Here is a 13,057-nt window from a genome sequence, read left to right as displayed (position 1 = left end):
CACGGAGTGAGCTGCAGTCTGGGTATTGTATTTACTTTGTGGCTTTTGTCTAAGGCTTTCATCACACAGCAATACAGAGAGTAAACCTGAGCAGCAGATGTTGGCTAAATCCAACCGTTCAAACACGCTTCTCCCCCTATTCATCTAAAATCAGGACTTGAGCTGCTCCTTTACCGAGGCTGTGTGCCTGGAGCAGGAAGTCAGTGATTGTTTTTCTATTATATTACCCATGCATGTAAACACTGGGGAAGGGGGGTGGGGGGCTTATGTGTTTACACAGAAGAGCAATATGTTGTCATTCAGCAATCACAGAAAAGCATCCTTAATCCTGTGTCTGTGTGTCTTTGTACAACAGGTTTTTCCATTTAATTATAGAGAAATGTCCCAGCACATGTCACACAGGTAGATTTGTCTCATACTGTCGAAACACAATGGAGATCAAACCAGTGCTGCTCATGATGAAGGAATAAAGTACTTATTTGTAGTTACTGTACTAAAAAAGTAAGTACTTTATACTTGTTGAGATTTTCCCAAATCATACAATTCAATTTCAATACTCATCAATACTGTGAACTTTAAACAGAAGCCCTGCAGTCAAAAGTTACCTTTTTTTGTGGCTTTCTTCACAGATGTCTGTATTTGACTGAATTCACCTGGACCTTGATGTTGACCAGTCTCTCTGTCCCTGCTACTTCAAAGCAATCAATACTTTCCTTTAATACCTGTAGAGGATGAAAAATAAACAATTTAAACAAAACACATTGTGTACAAAACACATATTATGTTTGGTTGATTTTTTTAAAATTAACTTTAATTAATTTATCATTCCTATGTGTGGAAGTCGAGCCCTTCTTAAATCTGCCTGTACAACAACCTCATCTGTGATGACAATATCAGCAGACATGACAATCACTGGGATGACCAACATAACAAAGCTTCCAAGTCAATATAATATGATTTGAATAACTTTAGTAAAATGAAAAGAAATATACAGCTTCATTCAATGGATACATGATGAATTTCCAGCATGTTTGAAATAAATGAAATAATAATGAAAAAATTGGCTTAATTTGCAATATAATTGATAACTATTCTGTATACAGTGTTTAGTGGTGTTTGCCCACCTACAAGAGATTAAGCAAATGAGTGGGTACAGACACTTTCAGTCGACCACAGCACTATCAAAAGTAGTGGTTCAGGACTGTGAGTGTTTCTACGACTGGAACCTTCCAGACAGACCCACAAGTTTCTGTGACCACACATAAGTGCCCTGGTTTAATCCTATTACATGACAAGCACAAAGGGAGATAAGAGGTTTACGTTGGGGTTCTCTACAGACTGAATCTCTCTCTCTCTCTCTGTCTCCCTTGAGACGCCGGCAGAGCTTCACATTTTGGTTCTTTTGAAGCTGGTGCTGACATCTCTTCTTATACCTGTCACAGCATCTGTTGTGTTGTGTTGAAAATAAAGACATATTGATAATAGGATTGACTGTGAGGACTGGGGAGAGACTGATCATGAAGGAGGATCAGGTGAACGACATAATCAAGAGATGGGTAAGTCAATGATTATTTTTTCACTGTAACACAATTAAGCCGAGGCAATCACACTCATGATGCCTCTGTGGAATACAACCTTTTGAAGTGGGTGCTTTTAATAAAACATATTAACAACAACATACCTGCTTAGATGCTTAGACATTAAAGTGAATTTGAACTGGTTTGTTTTGTATCTGAGGCAGTCCTTCTCCTTCACTGTGGCGGCCTATCAAAACAAAAGAAGAAAACACAGTGATAGCAGACATGTTATCTTAGTTCATCTGGGCTATGTACAAATTTAGCTTTGGACAGTCTCAATTATCAATAGATCATTTTCATAAAAAAACAAAACAAAACAATATTTATTAGACATTTTGGGTTCACTAGTTCTCAACCTTTTCCAACTCAAAAAGGTATTGGTGGCCCATGTCCAACCCACATAAAAGTATGGATGCCAAATACTGTGTTCTACTTTTTATTTTATTGATAACAATCAAACATTCAGGACTGAACTGAGAGTAGTGTAAACTCCATTTTTTCTTTTTTGGTTCAAGGCTGAGATCGCGTGTCAATTACCGACTCTTTTCCTCTAACACTTCCTGTTGGTAACATGCTATGCATTTTGATTATTCTCAGATTCTGCCAAAGATCTTAAACAAGTAGGTTAATGTGATCAAGCAGCAACAGCATTAACTATAATTTGATTATAACAGTGATCAGCCTTAGTTTTAAACATTTTTAATGTTTCAAATATTGTTTGAAACACCTAACTATTAGGATTTGTACATTTCATTTTTTTATTTAATTTTTAATAACAAAAATATTATTTATAATTTTTTTTATATATTATTATTATTTTTTTTTTTTTTTCATCAGACACACTAAAATAATTTAACTTGATAATCCTCAATCCTATGTTTAGAGAGACACCCCAGAAGACCATCTGAAGACAGAGGACTACCAGCAGTTCAAGGATTTGGGATCTGCATGTCTCAGCCAGGGCGACAGTGCACAACTGCTGAAATTTGTTCAGGATGAGAAAAACCAGGTAATCCTCCTCCAGCACTGGCACAACTAACAGAGAAACATCTGTTGTACCATCCATCCAGACTAGTAGCAGTCACACCCCCAGATATGAAGTGACAGTGGATCGACAGTGTTAATCTGTCATACAGGACTAAAAGCACATACTGCAGCCTCCTGAGCCACGTATGTACTGAGGTGAACAGCAGCAACCACTTCCCTTCCACCCAGCTATGCTAAACATTAACATGCACACCACTGCTCTGTGCTTACTGGCCTCTTGACCTGGAGGTGTGGGGAGGGAACAAGCAGATATTCAGTCAGATTTCTCGCTCCACTGCTAACCCTCTTCAATACGGCATTCCTCTAAGTGCCCTTGGTTGTCCTATCTCTCCATGCTTCACGCAGTTTTGAGTAGTGTACTTTTAGAAGCATCTTTTAAGTCCTGCCTTTTTCTGAAGCTGAAGGAGTCTCAAGGGGTTCAAATGATTGATTATCAAATGAGAAATCCGTGGCTTTCAACGTGAACTTAAAGAGCAAAGACATGGAGAAAGACATAGGCAGTGCCGAGAGTAAAGGGACTGCAATCCTACAGTTTATTACATTCTGTGGAAGAAATAAAATATCTCTGGCTGGCAGCCATTTTTAATCTACCGATAAACAGGCAGTCACTTCCACTAGGTACTTAGAATATGACAAATCTTTACAGTCAGTGCAGCAGTAATGAATTTCTAAAATGAGTCTGGACCTGCTGTATATGAAAATTGTTCTCAAATAAGTTACGTTATGATTTGTTAAATATGTATCGACTTGACTCATTCATAATAGGAGAAACAAAGAGTGAGCTCATTTGGTACGCTTCCAATTATGTACAAGTGTACGATTTAACACAGATTACTAATTAAGTCTACAATTATAGAGAAATTAATTATTATTCTCTTTTGGGGCATTACCTCTAATTTGTATAAAATATTTTAGCCATGATTACACCAGAAGCCTGAAAATGTGGCCTTTTTTCATGGCTAGAGCCATGTAAGATTTTATAATTTCATCAATTGTTTCCTCGTAGACACAGAAGTGAAGACGCTACTGATGCTTTTTTGTGTTTTAGGCCAAACATTGAGATTAATGGCTTTCAACAGCACTGCAGCTCAACCATTGTGGAGATACTCAAGCTTGCCCTCCTAATCATGTTTTTTTCCGTCAGTCCTTGAGATCACGCTTTCTCAGTTAATGTGAAACTGCAGGTGGTGTTGCATGCAACTTTTTCTGCAGTGACACGTGCAAATGGAGAGGAAAGGCACAGTGAATCTATAGCAACGGGGTCTCTGTTTATCTTGTTATTGACTAGGTGTGTTTGTTTTCTGTTGCTCTTAGGGGATTGTGAAGTCTATGGGCTGTGTACTCATAGCACCTCTTGTAAATGAGGTGGTTAAAAAAGAGACAAGTCTCAACCCCTGCCAGACTGCCATCACACATATGACCCAGGTAGGTGCAAACAATCCATTTATATAATGTGGCGTGCTTTCTATACAGTAGGTTAAATCCATGTGTGTGTTGTTGTTTTTTCAGACTTGCAGGCCAGAGGAACTCCTGTACAGTTTGCTGGAAATAATTGAGGACATTGATCCAGCTGCCATTTCAGAGACCATCATGGCCATTGTTCCTCATCTTAAAACAGGTGACTAACAGCATTAGAAATTATGCCAATTATCACATCTGCTATAAATTACCAATTTGAGAGCTAGTCACAGAGATATTGATGTTATTGATTCATTCATGCACAATGGATGGAGCTTTAATAATTGTGACCAGTGACATTGTAAATGTCACTAGTACCAGTGTAATAATCACATTGGTAAGCACTGATGACTGAAACATTATGCATCCTAACAGCTGAAATTCAATTTCATAATATGCTATACTGTTGATATTCCCTTTTTTCTTCTTCTTTTTGTCTCCTCCCACTTTTCTACAAAATAGTATGTGTAAGAAATATTTTTCTAAACAGAGTAAATTATGGAGGTTTTACAACACAGATGCAGTCATGGTCGTTTACTAACTGGTGGTAAAAACATGCTGTTGTTAAAAAACTATGGTGTTTGGCTCCTCCTGCTGTACGTGTACGGTAACTAACAGCAACCTTATATCTTGAAAAGTGCTTCTTCGGATGGAGGATGGAAAGGCAGCCAAAGTGGGCTTGATTCTGCCTGCCATACAGAAGCAGCTGTTGCGACTGCCTGTTCCTTACACACCAAAGCAAGAGGAGGCTGATGAGCACGGCCTGTGTCGCTGCTGCACCGCATTGGCTGAATTTACAAAGTCTTTCATTGAGGAAGTGAAGAAGAAAGAGAGAAACTCTGTTACCACTGCCGAGGATGAGGAGCTGAGATCTGAGCTGCTCAAATTGTATGTTTCCCGTCTTTATTATGGTTGTTTAGTTGAACATATATATATATATTTTTTTTTGCTGATGACCATTTATATCAAACAATAACAAAACCTTTAAGTTTATTTTTTAGTTTACAATTCCAGTGAAACAAATTTAGCATTATTGATAAATGATAAGTTTTTCCCTTCAGCTGCATGAGGAGCTTGCGGGAGCCTTTGCTCGAGGCTGAACTAAATCGAGACAGGAAATCATCATTTTGGCTCTTTGCAACAGATATAATGGTGAGAACAGGCTCTCCTCTTCTTCTTTTTACATCTTAAGAGAACCAACAATGGCTAAGTGTTCAATTTTTTTAAAGCTGAATTTCACTACCCAACTCTACAGGTCATACTACCTGCAATCCAGGTGTCCCCCTCAGAGCTCCTGTTTTTCAACTCGAAGAGGAGCAGCGTGATGGACATAACTCAGTCTAAGGAATCGAGAGCATGTCTGGCTTATCTGCTGTTTGTCCAGCTCATCACCATGGACAGCTTTCCCGCAGTGTTCAGGTGTGATGAGAAGCAATGGCCAGTAAAATGACTTCATTCTAACTGTGCAGCACATGGTTAACGTTGCTTGCTCTTTCCTGCTGTTCCAGTCCTGTATTCATTCTTCAGTGCAACATGGAATACATCAATGAACTTCTCAGTAGGTATGCTGTTATCACGACGTGAAGTGAATATGGTTCTTGTTTAATGATCAGTTACTTATAATCATCTTCTGTCTTGCTTTTTTGGCAGCAAAAAGGAATCACGCTTGCTTAAAGGGCTGGTAAGGGTATATTAATATAGAATTGTATTTTTCTGAAGGTGAGATTAGACCAAGCATGATTAATGGAAACTATGGTAATTTTTCTCAGGCACTGTACTCAAAGAGCTTGGAGAAAGTGCAGGACGACAGCCTTCCTGTCAGTCTACTGGAACTGAAGAGTTTTTTTAGTGTTCCACAGGTAACACAAACATTACAGCTCCCTCGTTCTCACAATTTTAAAAGCTGAATTAAGACTTAAACTGTTCATATCACAACATGACTACATTCATACCCACAGTCATGCAAGTCATACTACACTTAGGTCAACAACTATATGAATAGTTTGACCAATCAGTGACTTTTGGTGTCCTGCTGTGATTCACAGAGACTGCGGCAAGTACTCGCTGACTGCCCTATGCAACATTTGGTGAGTATACAGACTTCCTCTATTCTGCATCTGTGATATTGTCAAAGAACACACTTCTCATTTTTGTGACCACTGCTTCCACAGAGAGAATCTGGACTGCAGGTTTTCCAGCTCTTCATTGATAAATTAGATGCTGAGGCAAAGCACAAGTTTTTCAGGTAAGATCTGATTCAGGTGTAAGAAGAGAACAGAAGATGTGCAGCTGACAAATTTGTAGAAATGTTGCACTCACGTCAACATGAAGCAAAACATTTTTTTTTTCAAAATGTGGAGAAAACCTGAAGCTGTTTTGAGAGTAAAGGGAGACTTTATTAGTGTGGCTCAGCATGTATGTATTCTGAAAGTGTTCACAGTTTCAGTCTGCTGATGTTTTCCTTTTGTAGGTGCATGTTAAAAGTCAGCAACCACGCAGGAGTGGAGAGTTATATAATAAAGAACATCAAGAATCAAGTAGAATTTTCCATGAAGGTGAGATCAAAGATGACGGATGAGAGCTTTCTTAGGCGGTTGGGGCTAAATCTCAGTCTTACTGTCTGGTTACTGTTTAGTTTGATGGTTTTATCAGAGGGTGTTAATCTATGGTATCTCCTCTCTAGCCTGGAAATGCCAATAAATGGTTCCTGGGAGAGGAATTTATCTCATTGCTGGGACTGGTGCTGGTTCTGCCTCAAGGTGCTCAGACAGATCTGCTCAACAGTATGGACAGGTAACCAACGTAAACAAGAGTTTAACTTAAAGCAGAAGTGAGTGATCCGGTCGTTTTCGCTAATGCTGCGTTCCAGGCAGGCTTTTGAAATCATAAATTACAGCTTCAAGTCACAACTTACGACTTTGTAGCGTTCCAGGCAACCCACTCGTGTTTTTCCGACCTGTTTTACCGGTGAAAGTCACTATAACGGCCACTCGTAACTTCCGACCCGTGAAATCGTACCAGTACGTCTTTTTGTACAGTCTATGTACCAGATCGAACTGGTACGACTTCACAGGTCGGAAAAAAACGAGTTTCCTTGAACGCACCATAACAGTCCTTGCCCCTACGTCACCACATTCACGGCGTCCCTTGGCTGCACACACAGCCCTGCATGCCGTTCTCTCTCCTCATTGGATAAAAACTGTAGGATACGATACATGTTTTCTCCTCGACTCAGAGCAGAGTGACTGACAGACCCGTGTTTCAGACCAAACACTCTATGTAAGTGATTGCTGTCGGAAGATATAACTATTTAAGACTTATATTAACACAAATATATCACTTACTTCTGCTTTAAATGACAGGCCTGCTCATTTGTGGTTTATGAGTCTACATTATGCATAACCCAGTAAAGATACTAGTTTACAATGTATATAATATTTATCTTGGCCTGTGGAAAACAAAACTGTGCCCACATTGAGATTAAAATACAAAGCTATATCACTACAGAATTTAATGCATCAAATGTAGGTGACATAACAAATTACAAGCCTATTTAATTTACACTGCGCAAACCAAATTTGGTGTTTCTGAAGTCTGGTTAACTGCAGGGATCCAAAGACAAAGGTCTATAAATGTGAGAACGGGGACACTTTATCCAGACTGAGCCATTTAGAAATGCCCTGTCTTTGTTTATCCAGGATAATGGAGAGTCTGAATCTTCTGCGCTATCTATTTATCAGAGACAAAGAACCGTGGAGCACTGTAAGTCAGTCTCATTCAACACTTTCACTGCTCTTCTGCCAGTCAGCCTGGTTAATGCAGAAAGCTGATGATATACACCTCTTTCTTTCAGACAGATGTGTGGGAAGCGCTGTGTAGGATGAAGGAGGACTACGTGAAAATACTGCGTGTGTGTATCAGCATGTCAAGAGGGTATTATTCTGCTGAACTGAAAGCACTGAAGGAGGATCGAAAGCTCAAAGCAAAAGGTAGGAGTTTTCTGCTAATCTGACTGTCTGACAACATGACATTGCAATAGCCTCGCACAAATTACAAATGGAACAACAGCCTCACAGTTTTCACACCATGGACTGTCTCTATGGTTTTCCTCCAGAGGCCAGAGATGCTGCTAGATCCTCCAAACTAGTCAGAAGCATAAGAGTGAAGCATGAGAACGTGTCCAATTTGTCCCCAGAGGCCCAGCAGCAGGTATACACACTAACTTTCCTTTTAATTATCATTCTGAGTCTGATCTCTGCAGACAAACTGACTCTTCCCGTGTGTCTCAGGTGTTGCAGAGTGCTTTGGTGACGTTTGACTTGATGGAAAGTCTTATAGTCCGGATTGAAGAGATTACAGAGGAAAAGATGAAGATCCCACACTAAACTGCAACCGCTTGTGCTCAAGTGTCACTTCAGACCACAGTAACTTTTCCAAGCTGTGTTTTAATTTTTTGACTTATAAAAAAAATGCTTTTAATGTGTGAACTTTTCTATCTCAAAGTTATTGTCAAAAATGTCAAAAAAAAAAAAGCAAACACTTCTACTTTTGCATTTGTATGTTCACCAAATACAACCTGTACTGGTTAGTATCAAATAAAACTACTCAAAGGATTGTGTCTGGATCACCTGCTGCACTTTACAGTATGTCTCTTAGCATCTCCCACACAGGACTGCTTTCAACGATGTGAGCCTGGGCCAGAGACATCCGCTCATGGATAGTGACTGAATGGGGTTTACTGGTGGCCTGCACACAAATGAGACTGGGCTTACTTTAAAGTTTCACAAAATAATTATTTAACAAAAACAACAATGATCATTATCTATAATAATTTAGTGCATACAGTAGTAGTAGTACTACTACTACTACCAAAGACAATTTGTGTACTGCATGTTTACCTTGGCAATAGTCAACATTCCTTTGATAATCTCAGCATTGTTTCTCACAGGCAAAGTCTTGAGATTGCTGCCAAAGAACCTGAAAGAAAAAAATACTTTATATTAACTGACTGAACTGAACTGATGATAATGAGCATAATGAGAAGGCAACACGAATGTGAGATTAAACCACAGCCATTTATCTATATACCTGTGCTGAATGCCTAATAAGAATTCCAGCTCCCTTTTCCCAAAAAATGGAGCAAACAGAAGGAGGAAGCTGTTCCGGTGCACCTGCACAAACTTCTTTATCCTCTCAATGAGTCCTGATTCCTCAAAACGCCCTGAGAAGTCTTGAGGGTCAACCAACAGGAATGCAGTGCCTAGAGATTTAAATATATATAGCATATAATATGCCAAACACAAGATGACATACAGATTTTTTTTTTAACCACATCTACTGTATGGCAAATCTTAAAGAATATTTGTCGGCAATATATATACGTAAACTGATGATAAAATATGGGCACAATGCTTAATTCTAAAAAATGTGCAGCAGATGTATTTGAGAGCTGAATATCCCGAGGGACGTGGTGTTAAAGTTGATAGGGTTAATGATGGTTTACCTGACAGGGGAAAAATAATGGCGCCAGACTCGACGGTGTCCGAGGATCTGATTCTATGCTGCTGCACTTGGAGCATCCTGTTGATATCATGCCTCTGGCAAAAGTGGAAATGTAGATCAAAATAAAGGCAACTGCATTTCACTTTTAAAATGGGTTAAAAATCAATAATGGTTATCGAGTGCTACTCCTGCTCAGTTCTGGCGGTAGCATCTTAGCTAATTGTGGACAAATACCGTTATCTAGGGCTAGGCTATTAAACTCAGCACACCTAGGACCAAACTGTTGCAGGTTTGACAGGTGAAGACTTATCACCCACCTGGAGGCAGGTGCTGACTATTATCGTTGTTTTCCACGGAGAAGTCGTGTCTTTGTCCGTCGCCATTGTTCTGGTCGGTTCAAGTCAAATTAGTGACGCAGTTTGAACCAAACTGACAGGGCTCGAGACAGTCAGCCACCTCTGTGTCCTCCTGGACGCCGCACGAGCCTGTCGTGTCGTGTTTAAAGACAGCCACGAGATGTCGCTGCAGCATCAACACTGGTCGTGGCCCCTTCAATAATCAATGTATTCAAGTCTAAATCATCAATATCAGTCCTGGAATACAACTTGCATGTTTGCACAGATTAGTTTATTTTAGTTAACACGGCACACGTGTGCCTTCACCAAATCAATGCTAATTTACAGCAGCTGTTGTTGGTGTTTGATTGAACTGCTCTCATTATTGAAGTATCCATTTATAATGTACACAACATGGCACACATTTTAACTTATCATAGCAAGATATTGACGTTAAAATCAGTGAAGGCTCTACACACAAATGAATGAGCGTTGTGAGTGTTAAAAATTTCACCTGTGTACTGTAGAGTAAGGGGTCTTTAAAAAGACCAATGAGTAAACATGACAAACGTAGAAAAAGGAGAAATCTGCCTGACAAGACAGTGATGAACAATTCTTTTTCTTTTTTCAGAAACACAAATCTTTATTTTCAATATGACACTAAAATGCAAGCTATTAGGGCCGATAGTATTTTCTTTAAGAAATTTCAGTCACCTATAATGTTTTGTTTTTTTTACTCTCATTCTTTTCTAGGACTTTCAAAGCGGCACCAATTAAACAGTCAAACATAGAAAAATATCAGCATGCATAACAGCCCGTTTGTTAAGAAACAGTCCACTGAGAGCATGACGTGGAATGCCAATAAGCTGCTGCAAAGTCCAGACTTCTGCAGAGTCCAGGATAAAGATGTGTCATGAGGAGACAGAATATCATTATAAATTATAATAAATTAAGACAAAGTCAATGTGAATATGTTCAAAGTTCAAAGAGAGGGTGTCAACTGTCCAGCAGGCTCTCCTCTGTGCAGTCAGTGATGTGTTTCCAGTTCCACAATGGTCCACTCCCCCTGTGGAGATGCAGCGTCTTCTGGGGAGAAGCTGGTCACAGTGATGCTGGTGGAGGAATCCTCCATGGGTGAGATGAGCTCCGCCCAGCGTTTGAAGGTCTCCTTCTCCGGAGACAGGAAAGCCTGGGAGTCCAGGCAGTCACGTGATAGGGACAGCGTCTGCTTGATAAGGTACTGGGCCAGGTTAAGCTCTTCAGGCACGGGGTTAATGACACCGAGACTGGACTCGTGGTCTGAGAGGAGCTGCCTGAGCAGACTCCAGTCCCGCTCTGCAAAGTAACTGCTTTTCTCATCATCTCCTCTTTGCTTTTCTTCCCCTGCTTGCAGTTTTACATTCCTGTCCTTGTCCAAGCAGTGCTCAAAGGCTTCTCCCACATCCATCTCGTAAATGGGAGAGAGGGCTTTGGATGGTCGGCGGTCATGTTTGCAGGTTTGATCCAATCTGTCACAACCATTGTCCCCTAAAAACAATTGACAATACTGCAAAATGACAAACTGATTCAATTCTCCACAGTTCTTTTTTTTTTTTTTTCATAATTTCATTTCAGAGACTAGTCACTGCCTTCTACAGTCAAACAGTGATTACTGAAAGTTTACCCTTAATGCAACTGTGTCCTTCAGAACATATTCCATAGTGAAGTCAGGTGAGGAAAGCAGTGAATTGGTCAGTGGTAACTGCTGTCGGTTAATACGAATATCAAATAAATTGGCTCGTAACTCACCAACCCCTTCAAATATGGATGGACAGACAGCTTTAAAGGTAATGCACAGACGATGCTTTTCTGAATGCATCTCTTTATCCACCTGTTCAAACAAAGTAAGCCATACATTGCCAGCACCAGTGAAATTTGCATTTGTTGTTGAGTTAACAATGATATGTTTTTGAGATTTCGGTGCAGTTCTTTGAAGGGGCAGGCCTAATAAACAGTACTATCAACAAACCTAAATGTAGGCAACGGTGCTTCACTTAGTAGCACAAAAAATGGCACACCACCAAGTTCTGTTTGACATTCTCTGTTTTCTATTTCTAAAATGGCAAAGGATGAAATAACTGATGCCTGTTTGGTGCTGAAAACAAAATGGTTTACATGTTTGCATCGGGATAGACCCTCAGTAATGGTGCAGCAGGGTTTCTTTTTCTGAGTGTGATAGTGAAAAAAGAGAGACATGGCAGAGCTGTAACAGCTGCTCTAGAGACACATCACATACTGTACATAGGAGGCTACTGACACTACACAAAAGCCTACTAAACCAAAGCTTACAACAAAACATTTCTTAAAAAGTGGACATCTATGTTTCTAGACACAAGTCTACTGGGTATGACAAAAGGTAATGGGACATAGAAAAAAAAAACACAAAAAAAAGAATGGATGGCATAGCAGGATGGAAAATAAATTTTAATAGTAGCATGCATGTGTGCAGTGCAAAAATTAAAATCAAAAATCCCCAAACTCAGGAACAGGTACATTCTCAAAATCGAAAAAGAAAAACAGCAAGGAGATGCAAGGGAAAAGTTTCCAAGTATAACACACTTTTTTGAGAAGCAGTGGCAGTTTTGTAATGGACCTTTATGTCAGGTAGTCACTATCCATAAATTTGATTGTAATGTAAATTTCCCTTTAACACAATTTTAAAGGTGCTACATATAGTGTTTGAGTATAAACAAATCTTTTAAAATGAATTGTGAGATGTTGATATAATTACCATTAACAAGAAAGACCATCGCTGAGAAGCCAGGTGATGCTACGCTGCGTTTGACATTGTGAACCACAAGGTCAACATTTGTTTGTGCTTGATTGCACAAAAGAGATCATGAGGCAAGAAGTTTGTGTTTCTCAAAATGGCAAAGGTGTAGTGAATGAAAAGCCAAACACATTCATCCTTTTACAATAATGCAAAGCAAAAAGAAACAAGCGCAGTAAAGAAGAGACACCGTCTGAGCATCCTATGAGACAAGAAGTGCTGGGATTTCTGCATAAAGTGTTCTAAGTTTCAAGAAACACAAGCTTCAATCAATCAATATCACCATCAATAGTGATATGATATCAAATTATCTCAACAATAGTCTAACT

At 39.5% G+C, this 13,057-nt stretch overlaps 3 protein-coding genes across 3 annotated transcripts; 1 reads left to right on the top strand and 2 right to left on the bottom strand.

Annotated features, from left to right (window-relative positions):
* Positions 1-1,517: 1,517 nt before the first annotated feature.
* On the top strand, positions 1,518-8,467 carry glmnb (glomulin, FKBP associated protein b; the record flags this gene model as incomplete). The annotated part of the gene is made up of 18 exons (XM_083970076.1): positions 1,518-1,556; positions 2,461-2,586; positions 3,939-4,049; positions 4,134-4,242; positions 4,721-4,970; positions 5,144-5,234; positions 5,338-5,501; positions 5,591-5,644; positions 5,733-5,763; positions 5,852-5,941; positions 6,128-6,169; positions 6,254-6,327; positions 6,553-6,637; positions 6,766-6,875; positions 7,781-7,844; positions 7,936-8,071; positions 8,197-8,291; positions 8,372-8,467. 18 exons carry the CDS (start codon positions 1,518-1,520, stop codon positions 8,465-8,467), a joined length of 1,767 nt encoding a protein of 588 aa, XP_083826202.1.
* A 253-nt stretch (positions 8,468-8,720) lies between these two features.
* On the bottom strand, positions 8,721-10,077 carry cUnh1orf146 (chromosome Un C1orf146 homolog; the record flags this gene model as incomplete). The annotated part of the gene is made up of 5 exons (XM_083970048.1): positions 9,902-10,077; positions 9,586-9,679; positions 9,171-9,342; positions 8,981-9,059; positions 8,721-8,828 (listed from the first exon to the last, which is right to left on the bottom strand). The coding sequence occupies exons 1-5, from the start codon at positions 9,965-9,967 to the stop codon at positions 8,721-8,723; spliced, it is 519 nt and encodes a 172-aa protein (XP_083826174.1). The 5' UTR covers positions 9,968-10,077.
* A 521-nt stretch (positions 10,078-10,598) lies between these two features.
* Positions 10,599-11,387, bottom strand: LOC310984541 (BTB/POZ domain-containing protein 8-like). The gene has a single exon (XM_083969776.1). The coding sequence runs from the start codon at positions 11,364-11,366 to the stop codon at positions 10,947-10,949; it is 420 nt and encodes a 139-aa protein (XP_083825902.1). The 5' UTR covers positions 11,367-11,387; the 3' UTR covers positions 10,599-10,946.
* Between the last annotated feature and the right edge of the window lie 1,670 nt (positions 11,388-13,057).

This window comes from Trachurus trachurus (assembly GCF_905171665.1).
Source record: "Trachurus trachurus genome assembly, chromosome: 4".
Taxonomy (NCBI): Eukaryota; Metazoa; Chordata; class Actinopteri; order Carangiformes; family Carangidae; genus Trachurus; species Trachurus trachurus.
Note: the sequence above shows the minus strand (reverse complement) of the source record. Positions and strands in the feature narration are given on the sequence as shown.